The 13,030-nt window shown below is 47.8% G+C and overlaps 1 protein-coding gene across 1 annotated transcript in view; it reads right to left on the bottom strand.

Annotated features, from left to right (window-relative positions):
- Positions 1–903: 903 nt before the first annotated feature.
- LOC127023277 (peroxidasin homolog) overlaps positions 904–13,030 on the bottom strand; it is a 43,293-nt gene continuing 31,166 nt past the window's right edge. The window contains exons 12-22 of the mRNA XM_050907339.1: positions 12,309–12,467; positions 10,845–10,957; positions 9,388–9,544; positions 7,824–7,932; positions 6,895–7,052; positions 4,120–5,623; positions 3,524–3,658; positions 2,671–2,879; positions 1,804–1,918; positions 1,347–1,440; positions 904–999 (exon numbers count right to left, since the gene is read on the bottom strand). Of these exons, the coding sequence (XP_050763296.1) occupies positions 904–999; positions 1,347–1,440; positions 1,804–1,918; positions 2,671–2,879; positions 3,524–3,658; positions 4,120–5,623; positions 6,895–7,052; positions 7,824–7,932; positions 9,388–9,544; positions 10,845–10,957; positions 12,309–12,467 (2,849 nt within the window). The remainder of the gene's footprint in view (positions 1,000–1,346; positions 1,441–1,803; positions 1,919–2,670; positions 2,880–3,523; positions 3,659–4,119; positions 5,624–6,894; positions 7,053–7,823; positions 7,933–9,387; positions 9,545–10,844; positions 10,958–12,308; positions 12,468–13,030) is intronic.

Raw genomic sequence — 13,030 nt, forward strand, 5'->3', positions numbered from 1 at the left:
CATCTGCAACACATAAAACCCATTAAACACCTCCTCCAGACTGGCAGGTGCCAGCGAGTTGTTCATCCTCTCTTTCAAGGCTGCAGGGATCTCCACGGAACGCGGGCTAAGGGAGCTCAGTCTGCGCTCTCTGCGCCTCTGAACACCAGGGACCAGAGGTCTGGCGGCTTTCTGCCAGCACCCTGCCACAGCTGAGCAGCAGCCGGAGTCCCCAGGCTGGCAGGGCCTGACAGTGACTTTAAACATGCGCTTCACAGCCTTGCTCCCTTGGCTCGAGCTGAGCAAACAGAGGACTGGTGCCTTCAGAAGAGAGGTGCACGATGACTCAGACGTTGAGGGGGAAATCTCTGCCAATATGTAAGCAAATGATGGATTGCTCCATCTGCCCAGATGTCCTTGTTACCCTGAGGAGGAACCAGTCCATCTACTCCATCGCTGAGCTTTGTGATATCTCTCCCCACAAAGGTCCTTTAGAGGCTGTTGGATTTGGGGTTATGATATTAAGTGTTGTTAGAAGAAACCTACCCAGAGTCCCAGGAGAAAAGGCCTGAGAGACGTCGCCCAGTCCACCTAGTCCATCCTATACTTATGTCTTTCCCCATCTTTGCCAAACCAGTCCTTAAAAGACCTCCAGGAATGGATACGCCACAATGTCCCCAGACAACCCGTTCCAGCGAGTCACTAATCATTACTGGTAGACTGAGTGTCTAACCTGCTGCACTTAAGCCTATTACCTCTTGTCCCATTCATCACCGCATTGCTCCATTCCTTTCTGCAACAGTCTCTTCTGTACGTGAAGACTACTGCGGTGTCCCACCGCATGCTCAGCAGCACCACATCGATCCACCTCTTGGACCCCAGCCCAGAACAAACACACTGACCTTATACGAACGGACAACACCGTCATCTTTTTCTCCATTTGTCTCCAGCCTTCCTCCCCTGTCCATGCGTGCTGGTGTTCCTGCGGTGCCACCTCAGCTGGCTCTCTAGTGCATTCACCTGGTGGGGATGAGAAAGCAGCAGCTCTAAGAGGAGCCTGCACCATTGCACAGATAATCTTTAACCTGTCCCAAATACAAGAAGAAAGTGCTGGCTCAAGTTACCTTCACTGAGGCTCAAACCTGCATTTTACCCTACAGTTGTAGAGGCCTGAGCTCACAGAGCTCAGCTTTCTCTCTTCTCTCCCTACTCTGCCTCTTCTGTACCTGCCACTAGTTCCCTCTGATCGGATGGTTGCTCTTGGCTCTGGAGGACACGGAAGTCACAGAGGCTGCCCGTAGCAAATAGCTAAATCCTGCTCCTGGGGTGACTCCATGGAAGACAAACATTGGGGCACAAAGTTTTACCTGTTTCCGTAGGGAAGCAACTGTCTTCTCCAGTTCAGCCACAAGGGACTCGAGATTCTCTCTGGAGGAAGGGCTTGGAGAAGGCGCCTCATTTCTGGGGTCAGGGATAAAAAGTGAAAGGGATTATGCAAACGTCAGCTTCCTGGATGAGAGAATCATTCTGCCTTCTCCAGCATCAGCCTCCAAGTAAGCATCAAACAGAAGGGCCCAACTGCCAGATTCGCCTGCCAAGAGATGCCAACCAAACAGCCACTCAGCCCAGGTTTTTAAATATCAGAGTCGGGCTCTGCACTAAAGCATTGGAGGACTTTGACCAAGCTCAGCATCTATCTACTGAAACATCCCTGACCTCCAGACCCCTGCAGAATGCCGATTTCAAAGGTCTGAATGGATTGAGTTATTAAACACATTTCTTATGCTTCATAAAATGGAGGTAAAAGAGGTGGTGATACTACACCTGGGGAAGGCAGGCTTATGCTTGGCAGGGTTTTCCTCTGGATAGCTGAAGCCAGGAGACCTCTTGCTTCGGAACCGCTGAGAAAGAGCCCTCAATTGCCCACGTGTCTGGCAGTCTTGGGAAGGAAGGGAAAGTCTGCAGTGAGCGCTCGTGTTTAAAGCAGAACCATGTGGACTGCAGGCAGCACAAGGCAGCGCTGCCCTCCTTCACCATCCACCCTTGACACATCTCTTATGCTGGAGGGGAGGAGGCAACAAAGGGGTGTAACAGGGCATGCATCATGCATGGATTCCCATGTCTCAGCAGGACATCTGTACCCAGAATATAGCACAAAGGGACCACGGCAGGGTCTGTGGTTTAATGGTGGAGTTTTACAGACTCCCAAATGAATCTGTAAAGTGATACGTGGTGGGGATCACCATGCCTACGTCCCGTTTCAGTCTCTCCCCCAAGCACGAGCTATTGGCTGCTGCCAGAGACAGAAGCCCTCAGCAAGGCAGACCTTCAGCCAGATTCAACAAAGCTAACAGGCTTCCTAGAGAGGTGGTCGATGCCCCAAGCCTGTCAGTGTTTAAGAGGCATTTGGACAATGCCCTTAATAATTTGCTTTAACTTTTCGTCAGCACTTCAGGCAGTTGGACTGGATGATCATTGTAGGTCCCTTCCAACTGAAATATTCTATTCCACTCTCCTCTATTCTACTCTCCTCTATTCTACTCTCATCTTTGCATCCATTTGCTGACACACGGTTCTCATGGCATAGCATGAAACCAGCTCTTGGCATTTCATATAGGCTGACGGCATGTGACGAATGCTACCCAGAGCCATCCCCACGTCAGTCAGTGCTAGAGCAGCCTCCTTCCTTACCCTCACAACAGTCCTGCCACAAGCGGAGGTCCACTGCGGGAATCTCTTCACAGCCGACTATGCCCTGCGGGTACGATGCCACCCGGAAGACGTCTCTCTGGAGCTGCTGGATGTGGTCACTGTTGTCACAGATGACACGAGCAAGGGACGTCTGTCTGATCTGAGTCAGCTGTGCCGGCGTGAAGACTCCAGGATTCTCGTACCAAAATCTGCAGTGGGTTGTAATCACAGCATGACTCAGGAGTAGGAGAAGAGGATGGGGAGTGAGGCTGGGAGAGGGAGAAGAGTTCCCCTACATCTGTGTGGCAGCACCCACACCCCTCAAAAGGAGCTTTTATTCTGGTGTCAGGCGGCTGCGAACACAGACTGCCCTTTTCTGAACCCCTGAACCCCCGTGAGCTGCTGGCCGGAGCTGCAGGGTGCCACCACCTGCAGGTACAGCCCCTTGCAGGGGAATCCCAAGGCTCAGACAGCTCTGCTGCAGCAGGTTGGGACACGGGTGAACAATGCTCCTGCCCTAAGTGCATCACCAGGCAAAGACGTGTCTCATTCACACAAGCAGCAAACAGGAATTAGAAGGAAGCTCCTGCGGACATTTTCTAGCATTTTCAGGAGACATTGGGCACATCCTTAATGGTGCCCAGTGTCCTGCAGTGAAATGAGAATTATTACATCAGGAAAGGACACATTGACAGTAACTGTGGCAAGTCCTTTTGCAAATGCACTGGACAGAAGAGACTCTTCCTTGTATCATAAGAAATAATCAAAAATTACAGGTTCTGTTCCTCCCTGTAGGGAGCACGTCCCTCCAAACAGAATACCAAAGACTTTGGGTTGACTCTGATGAAAATACCTGTCTCCATCCCTCAGCCTTCTGAACTGCGTTGTTAACAGGCACATCAGCGTTGGTCCAACTCTGGTACCAGGGACAAGATCCTCCACCATCAGGGCTGGAAACAGGTCAATATTTTTGGTGGTTCCATATAAACTGCAGGATAACACATATTAAGAAAAAGTTAAAAGACTATCAAAGAGTGGAGATAATATAAATCTGATCCCATCATAGGAATTTGTGTGCAAGGAACTCATCTGGACAATATTTATAATGGTCTTATCTAAAGGACAATGGGATAAAGGCCTGCCGTGGAAAGAGGCAGCCAGTGCAGATAGGATGCAGTTTAGTCTCACTGGGAAATAGCTCCAAGGCTCAATCTGCTCCCAAACTACACCACAGCAGTGCCCGATGACATTCCACTCAGAACCAGACTGATCACTTGGAGAGACCTCATTTGTCTTACCCCGTTCTTAAACCACAGCTATTACCCTATCTTAACACGTGTGGGTAGCAATATCTGGGAAGGTTATTCGATGGGTGTCCTGGGAGGAGCAGAAACTTTTCACTGACCGATCTCCACTGATTTTGATGCTTCCAAGTCCAGGCTACAGTACCTCCTGAGCTTTTCCCTGATCTCCAAGTTCTTTATCTCATTTCTGAGGTCCTCAAACTCCTGTGCAGATGAGAGGTTGCAGAAGACCCTGAAGTCGTTGTAAGGTGGGATGCCATGGTCTCGCCCTCTCTGGATGTTGATAGCGGCCAAGTCCAGTGAGACAGAGTGTGCCATGGAGAAGAGTTTCTCCGTCAGCTCCATGTTGAGGAGTTCGGAGGGAACCCGCATTTTCCCAGGAACCCCAAACAGCCCGCGGAGGAGGGGGTCGATCCCACCCTCCTGCGTGATCCTGAAAGGGGAGAAGAAGGCCTTGTGCAGGGGGATGTGGCCTTGGCGGATGGGCTGGAAGGTTTCGTTCAGCCGGTACAGGATGGGGTTGATCAAGGTGTGCCCGAAGCGGAAGGCAGCAGTGGCAAAGGCGTTGAGAATCCCCGCATTGATGTTGGGGTCGTAGCCTTTGTACTCACCCAGCATCTTCATCCCAGCTTCCCCAAGGACCTTGGGGAGCCACTGGGCGTAGGTGATATGCTGCATCTGGGCACCCACAATCTTCCGTGCCTCGTGATACAGGAGGTCTCCATCCCAGTGGGGATTGAGGGCCGACAGCTCCGTGGCAATGCGGTTGTGTTCCCTGAACCAAAGCGTGTGCATGGCTGTGAGACCCAGCTGCTCGTTGGCACGGTGGTCTCCTGCCAGGAAGCACGGCACGGGGCTCTCGTTCTCATCTCTCATGCACTCAGTGGGTGGCCCCACAGCAAAGGGAAGGAGATGCTTCCCCGAGCTGGGCACAACTTGCCCTTGCTTCAGCAGTCCATTTTGGCTGCTCAGATCCCGCAGCTCCCGCGATTCCTGCTCTGTGCTGCCGTAAACGTTGGAGGCATCGATGTAAGACGTCAAGTGGTTGATCTGCTCCCTGGCGTAGACGGAGTTCATCAGCAGGGAGGTCATCCCGCTGCCGCACACAGGGCTCGAGCGGACAAAGAACATGCAGCGCCCGTTCCTCACGCGAGGGTCATTGGCAGGGACCATGACGGAGAAGCAAGGCGGGTCGTTGCTGCACACCTCGCTGCAGGGTGCTCCATCTGAGAAGCGGGACATGCTAATGGCTGCCACCGTCTGGTCCATGTCGTGGTCCAGAAACTGGCCCCACTGCATAAGCATGTGCGTGAACTGGTCATCAGGGGTGACGGTCTCAGTCCCGACCATGGCGGTGGAGACAAGGCGAGGTAGAGGAAGGGGCAGGTCCCTGGCATCTTCTGCCAAGGAAAACCCCCGGGGGAGGTTAAATCCGTTCTGGTAGGCGGGTTTGAGGAGCCTCTGGAAGGCTGTGAGAGATGCACCCCACATTGGGTGCTGGAGGTTGTTGCAAGAGCCGTCATGGGTCCTGTACTTCTTGTGGAAGCAGATATCCGAGCAGTTCGGCGTGCGGCGGTGGGCAGAGCAGCCCGACAGGTTGGCAATCATGTTCAGGTAGTGAGGGGACACCAAGTCATTGTACCGATAGCCTGCGAAGGTAAAGGCAAAGCACCAGGTGAGACCACGGCCACTGTAGCCATCCGGTTCCTACCATCCCGTGTAAGGGCTCCGTGTGAAACCCGCTGCTGGGACTGTCAGGGTGGGCACGGGACGGCCAGGTCTCTGATCGTGGTGTTGCTATGTAATTTATGGAAGGCAAACGAAGCACGGGATCATATCAGGCCCACAAAGAAGAAAAGAAGGGGAAAAGAGTTTAGAATAAACTGCACAGAGGTGGAAACCAGAAATGTTGTGACTGGTAGACCAAACTGTGGGGGTGGTCTCGGTCTCCATTCTAGGTTTATTTTACGTCTCTCTGGGTTATTACTGCAACCTCGAGCACCATCAACCATCCAAACTCTACGTGACGAGCAGCAGGGAAGCTGTGGGTGACTGCCAGGGCGCTACGCCATGCGAAAGCGCTGAATAATGCTGTGCTGTGCGGATGCTGACAGGGCAACGAGGAGGAGAGGCTGACAGTCCGACCAGCCCAGACAAGACCTGCAGCCTGGAGAGAGACTCCTCGCACCCTGGAATACATCCAGGCAGGAAAAAATACTTACAGGACCCAAACGTACATGCCTGCTACACGATGATTCACACGTATAGGTAGAAACATGCAGTGTACAGGAATGTCTGTTGTATATAAAGGAAGTCCCAGCTAGCAAGTTTTGGAGTCCAGCTGCTGGATGCTTGGACCTCACTAAGTATTTTTGGTGTTGCATTACTTTGTGGCTTGCTACCCTGCTTCGATAAAAGGAACCTGAGTGGCTGGAACCCATCTGAGTTTGTAGCTAAAAGGTCAAAGTAGCAGAGAGACAGAGGAGCGATATCCCCCTTCCTCCGTGACAGCACCCAAATACCCCAGAGTTTGGAGGGCAGGAAACATCTCTGACCATGCTGCTGAGGGACTGAACCTCAGATCCACAAAGGTACTCCTTTGTGAGTTAGATGGCTAAATATTTTTAAAGATTAGGGCTTTCATAGCCAGTCAAGAAATCTTTAGCAAAACAGGGAACTGAAACACTTTCCTGAGTACCGGGTTGGTACGGTAAACGCAAGACCAGCCGTCTGGCTGTTACGAAAACCATGAGATGTAAGAGAGAATTGCAACCCAGACAACACATTTCTTGATATACCCCAAACTGATCTGGCCTTTTGGTACACCGTTGCACTTTTTAAACTTTCTGGATGTCTACACATTGTTGTTTTAATTTAATCCTACGCACAAAGCTAAGAAGGGAAATAAAATCTCTCCTACCTGTGACATTCATATCCACGATTAGACCTTGTTGCACGTGTTCCTGAATCAGCTGCAAGGTCCTTTCAAAGATCTCACCTGCCCTGGCTGTTTCAATGGTGTAGGGGTCCCGGGGGTAACGGAAGAGAGCCAGCAAGTCATTGGGCGTCTTGGGGCGTCTGTTTCAAGGAATTAGAAGTGATGCAGGAACATTAAAATAAATAGACTGTGTTCAGAGCAATGAGATTCTACAGGCAGCAAGAGTCAAGGCTCTAAGCCTGGTCTGGTGCTTGACCCCCAAAACTAGTGCATAAGACCGATGTGGCTTGCCTGCATATTGCAGATGATTAAAGAAAGGGTATTTTCCCCCAGAAAAATACACTTATTTAATTTCCTCAGCATGTCTGGTTTTTTCTGCTATAGTAATTTATTTTTCCCTTTTCAACAGCTGAAACCCAGAGGTTTTGGGCTTAATACAAACTATCAAGCTTTTCAATAAAAACCGATATTGGGGTGGAAGAGGAGGGAATTACCATTCACTCGAGAAGTCATTTTTCATTGAGGAAATGGTTAGAATTATTATATTATTATTTCTGTTCACCCTACACAAAGTCCGTTGCATTTATAAAATGACTATGCTGATTATTTTCTTTTCTATGCACTGTCTCTGGAGCCATCTCCAGCTGACAGAATGTACGTTGCACATATAAGTGACATAAGAGGCGATATTCATGTATCGGATTTTTCCAGAATCCCAAATGCTTGTTATGAAGCTCTCTCACATCCTCACATCTACCTGGCGCAGCTTCAACCTCCAATACTCAAAACAATACTGTAGCTTTCATTTGCAGATTGTCAACGATAAAATGAGATTTGAGAAAGCTTCATTCATTGTCTTTTTTATCTCTTTTCTGCTTCAGGTCTCAGATCGTGGCGCTTCACGCACTTACTTGCTAAACAGCTCAGTGCGTGTTGAGTTGATGGCGTGGTCCACGCTGCTGATGGCTTCCCGTATCGATGTGGCTACAAACGTGTCGCCGCTCCGACCGACGTCCGTGGCTTTCCAAAGCAGAAAGAAAGAACAAAATATCCTAAATTTACTTTGATATTAATTTGTCTGCCAAGCGCAAGAAAATCTGCGTATCAGTACAAGCCTCGTAGTAACTCCACTCCAGGTCGAACTGAGTTTCCATTTGCGACGTAAACACCATGAATTTATTTTTTTAAACAGATATTCTGAAGAAGAAATTAACTGCCTGAAAAAGAAGGTGACTTTTTCAGGAGAGGGCTGTGGAACACATATTCAGAGTTTGCTCCTGTACAGCTTAGCAAATAAATGCCTGTTTTGGTGGGTGGTTAAACTGGAAAAATGTAAAAATCACAGTGGGTTAACCCAAAATAATGTATTTACTTCCCACAAAGGAAACTTCTAAAAGTCATGAAATTCATTTGAATGTATTGCTCATATATTCATTTTCCGTTTGTGGAACACTTCTAATTCAGTTCAAATTTAGTGTTAACACATCAGATACATCATTTTAAATCAAAAAAGAAAGCTGTTGTTTGAATACCTTCAGAAGTAAACACAAGAATTCTTGAAAAGTACTACAGAATGCATTTTTTAAGCCAGGGCCTTTGTCACAGCTGAACAAACCAGTTCCCGTTTGGCTACTGGCATATGCAATAGCCAGCTGGAAAATGAGGTACCAATCAAGAATAAATCACAGAAATTATCTTAGGAATAATTTCAAACAACAAAGAAATTTCAGATTATTCTCAACTCCTTGCATACAATCCCTGTATAGAAAATGATACTAAATTCATCTAATAAGCTACTCACTATCCACGCTGGTTATTCCTGCGTGCTTGAGGAATAGCCCTTTACTTATATTTTGAACCTTATTGCTTGCTTTTCATTTTTTTTTCCTTGCCAGTTCTTTCTTACCCTCTAAGAAGTACAATTTCCACTCTTGACCTCTGGTTTGACTAGCAGAGGAGTGCTACTCCTCTTTATTCATTACAGCTTCCCTAATGCACGGAGCAGTAGCTTGAAAATGAGCGACTTATTTCCCATCCCCAAGGGACTGAGCAAACATTTAAAACCCTGTATTTGCAGCGACAATGTTGTTCTCTTTCTCCCTCCCCTGGCGTGCGAGGTTACGGTCAGACGATGACTTGTGAGCGTGTTGGCACATTTTAATAAGTTTCTCCCTCCCAGCAGAGGCAGTAACTACACGCACGCCGACAGCTCGGCTTGCAGGAGGAGGTTGAAGACAACACCTTCGGCTTTGCATGGAGCAACTGCAGCTCAGCTGAGAAAACAGCGAGGAGCAGCTGGGAGGTGCATGGGCTTACACAACAGAGCGACTCCGATCACGCCTGCGAGGGCCCTGTCAGCAAAGAAGCTAAAGAAATAACAGAGTTATCTGTTCAAAGTGTAGATGTCGACACAGCATAGCCCCTCCTTACACGAGAGCCAGAGAAGACTCAAGAGGACCACAGGAGATACCCTACCCGTGATGGTGAGCTGCATAGCGCTGGAGGTGAAGCCAAAGGGGTTTCTTGCTATGCACTCGTATCTGCCCTGGTCAGCCACGCCGAGGTCTTGAATGGAAAGGGTCCCGTCTTGGCTTATGTGGAACTTGCCACTCTCTGTGATCTGGATACCGTCCTGTTGCACCATCAAAAGACAGAAAACGTGTCAGGGTACGGAAAGCTTCCCATCATCCCAGCCTTCAGCCTATTCAGCAAACCCGCAGACGGATGCGATGAACTAATGTGGCCACCAGATGTTAGCATTGCTCTTCCAGAGAAACCAGAAAGCCATCCAAGGACATCTGCTCCTGCCTGGACCCACTGCGAGGAGGTCCTTGCTCCGTTCCTTCACCCTGCTCCACCTCCAGGCACTCACTGCAGGGCACAGACACCCCACGCATTTCTCTGCACTTCTTACAGATGGGCTGGCTGGAGCGAGTGCTGTGCCCTGACGCTGTCACAGAAGTTTCATGGCACATAAATAAGTCTAAAAGTCTTCAGTTTTGGGATAACCCGAAATTGATGGATTTTTTGCTGGCCTTGAACTGCAGATACCAGTTTTTGCTGGCTCGGGGCAGCATTGCTGATCAAAGTGCTGCGAGCAGCAGCTCGCTCAAAGCCCACCTCTCAACCTGGCTGGTGGCTTCAGGTTTTACTTTTTTATTCTCCTATTTCTTAACACCTTTCTGCTGCCCTGCCCCAATCTAATGCTTACTCTGCTGCCCTCCCAGGCTCTTTTCTTCTGCTCCCACTGCTGGCTGGAGCCCAAGGCAAGCTGCAAAGTCACCTCCCACGAGACCTCGGCAGGGTAACCGAGGCTCAAGCATTTTCCCCTCTAATCTGTTCTGTGCCTGACTGGGCTCAAAGGCAGGTCAGGTCCCAGTGAAGGTCACAGGTGTTGTACTATGGCACAGCAGGAAAAAGCCTGAAGAGCTTCATCTAATGAGTTCTTGAAAAGAGCAGCCAGGCTGCAGTGTGATTTTGAGGGATCATGGCTTTGCCCCATCAAAGCTGGAGCCCACCAGCATCATCCAGTTCCACCAGTGGGAATCCTGGAAATAAGGACAAACTACTTAGAAAAAAAATCCATCTTCAGTTTTTTCCAGGAATAGTCAATCAAGCGTTTCTAACATCCTGGAAGGTCACTGGCTTCAAGTGGCTCATTTGGAAGGAAGAACAAGAGAAAACAGGAATGTGCTTTGCAAGGCTTCGAGCCTGAGACAGAGCAACATTCTTTTAGACCGTTAAAAAACCCAAATCAGTGGAAATGTTGGTCCTTAAATTTTCATCAAACACAATTCCTTCCATGTGTATTGCCCAAACTGATTTAACTAGTTGAGCCGGGAGAGGTGTTTAACGAGAGAGTTGTTTAACGCCCCCACGGAGGAGCCATCCTGCTTCCCAGTGACTGTCGAGCACACGATACCATCTCTTACTTTGACCCAGGTTATGGTGGGCCGCGGATCTCCTTGGGCGGCGCAGGTAACGGCAACGTCCTGGCCCGTCTCTGCCACCACGTCTTGGGGGGGATGAAGGAACACGGGTATCACTGTGCAACACGGGGGAGAAAGTCACAAGTGCAAGAAATGCATCAAGGAAAATAGAGAAATCTGCGTGCAAAACATCTCAGCACGGGCATACCAGAGCTGCTGGGCTCTGCCTGCTGTTGCGAGGGCTCTTCAAAGGGGTGTCAGTTTACTCGTGCTCTCTGTCTCTCTAGCAAGTCCTCTGTAATTTACGTTCATTATTTTCTGCTCCTGTGTGTCTCTACTTGGGGCAATTACATAGGAATGTGCTGGGTTCTCTGTCATTTAAAATCGTTAATTCAAAGGCTCTCTAGAAAAGATGCTCTAGCTGAAACAAGGATCGTGAATTGATTCAGGAATTATCGGATGAGGCTCTCTGGCAAGCGTTAGTCAGGTCAGATTAAATAATTATATTGATCTTGCTGGTCTTAAAATATTCTGTGAATTCTGTGCTTGAAGCATCACTAATTTCATGTTTCTAGATAGTTGCCTTCCCTCCAGTCTACCATTAGTAAAATTCTGCCATGTTTGTGAACAAGCAGGGACGTTTGCTTATTTAGAATAATTATTTATATGGGAACAAAAAAGAAAATTAAAATATGAAAGCATTCCTGTGTGACTTGGATTTTACAGAGGCTTGATTTTAGAATACCTAAATTTAGGTTGAATCTATGACCTCGTAGCTAATGTTTAAGACAAATATATCCGGAGCCAGAGTTAAATCTTCCTCAGAAGGAATCATTTTGTTTTGCAGAATATTTCACTTAAAAAAGAATCTTACAATACATTCTGTAGGAAAGCCAAAATTTAAAAATAGCAAAAAAAAAAAAAAAAGATTACTAAGAACTTAATTAATACAATTTTTTGTAAATTATCCAACAAAAATCCTTTGTTTCCTTTCCTTTACCAAAATCATTTCCTTAATGACAACTCCCAAACATATTAAAGGGCCCGATTTTTCACTCAAACTGGTCAGATATCAGAGCTCATCCGATGGCCGTTCAAGGTCATTTCTGATCACATAACCTTGCCCTAGTGTTTATTTGTGCAGATGCCAACCGATACCATCCCGTTCCCTGGCCACACCAGATGAGTTCCATTCCCACGCTTATACTTTTTCTAGACTACCAGATAAATTTTCAAGGAAAACTGAAGCAGCTTCTTCCAATTTACAAATCTGGAAACCTCTTTAATGTTTCCCACCAACTGATGGAGCTCTCATGGTTAGACATCTGCTCCCAGGCAAAAGCAAAATCCCATCCCAGAGGAAACAGGGCAATTCTCTGCCTTGTCAGATAGTGTGTTATTTACCATAACGTTAAATTAATGACACACATTTGCCAGCCCTTATTCCCCACAGCCTCACCAGCTTACCTCGTGGGGTCACCGACAGCTGTACTGGGAGGGTCCTCACTCCGATGGCACTGATGGCATGGCATTCGTACTGGCCTTGGTCATGCAAAGCAACCCTCATCACCCGCAGGGTACCCGTGGAGAGGATACTGTGCCTCCGGTCATTCGGCAGTGGCCCACCTGGTTAAACAAGCAGTACGATTTGCTAATTGTCTGTGAGATTTCTCTTCCCATCACTGGAAGTATCTGCGCGATAGTTAAAAATTTCATTTCCTTCCCAATATGACAACAGTCACCCTGAAAAACCATCTTGCTAAGTGAGGAACAGGACAGATGCTGCTCTTCCCACACCCAGGATCATGACTGAGTTTTCTTGTCTAAGCGACGGGAAAGGAGCTGGTACCCTTTTTCTTTCCTCATAAGTCTTTTCTTAGTGCAAACTGCAGATTTCATGACACCTGATGGATAGCAAATCTGTGTTCAATTATCCAAACTGGCTGTTTAATCAAATAAACGGAAACATTTAGCATTGTCTTTTTTTAATTTGTATGTTGATTTTCTTTGGTTTGGAAACGATGTTGTTTCAATATTTCCTCTATTTAAGGAGAAAAGTTGAAAATTAAAATGCTTTACCAAACCCAAACAAAATTATTAGAACTTCTCAGTTTAGCGACTTTTTTTTTTTTAGTATTTCATTTTCCTCCAAATAAAGGCTCTATTTATTCATCCCAAATACCAAAAGG

This window comes from Gymnogyps californianus, chromosome 17, assembly GCF_018139145.2.
Source record: "Gymnogyps californianus isolate 813 chromosome 17, ASM1813914v2, whole genome shotgun sequence".
NCBI lineage: Eukaryota > Metazoa > Chordata > Aves > Accipitriformes > Cathartidae > Gymnogyps > Gymnogyps californianus.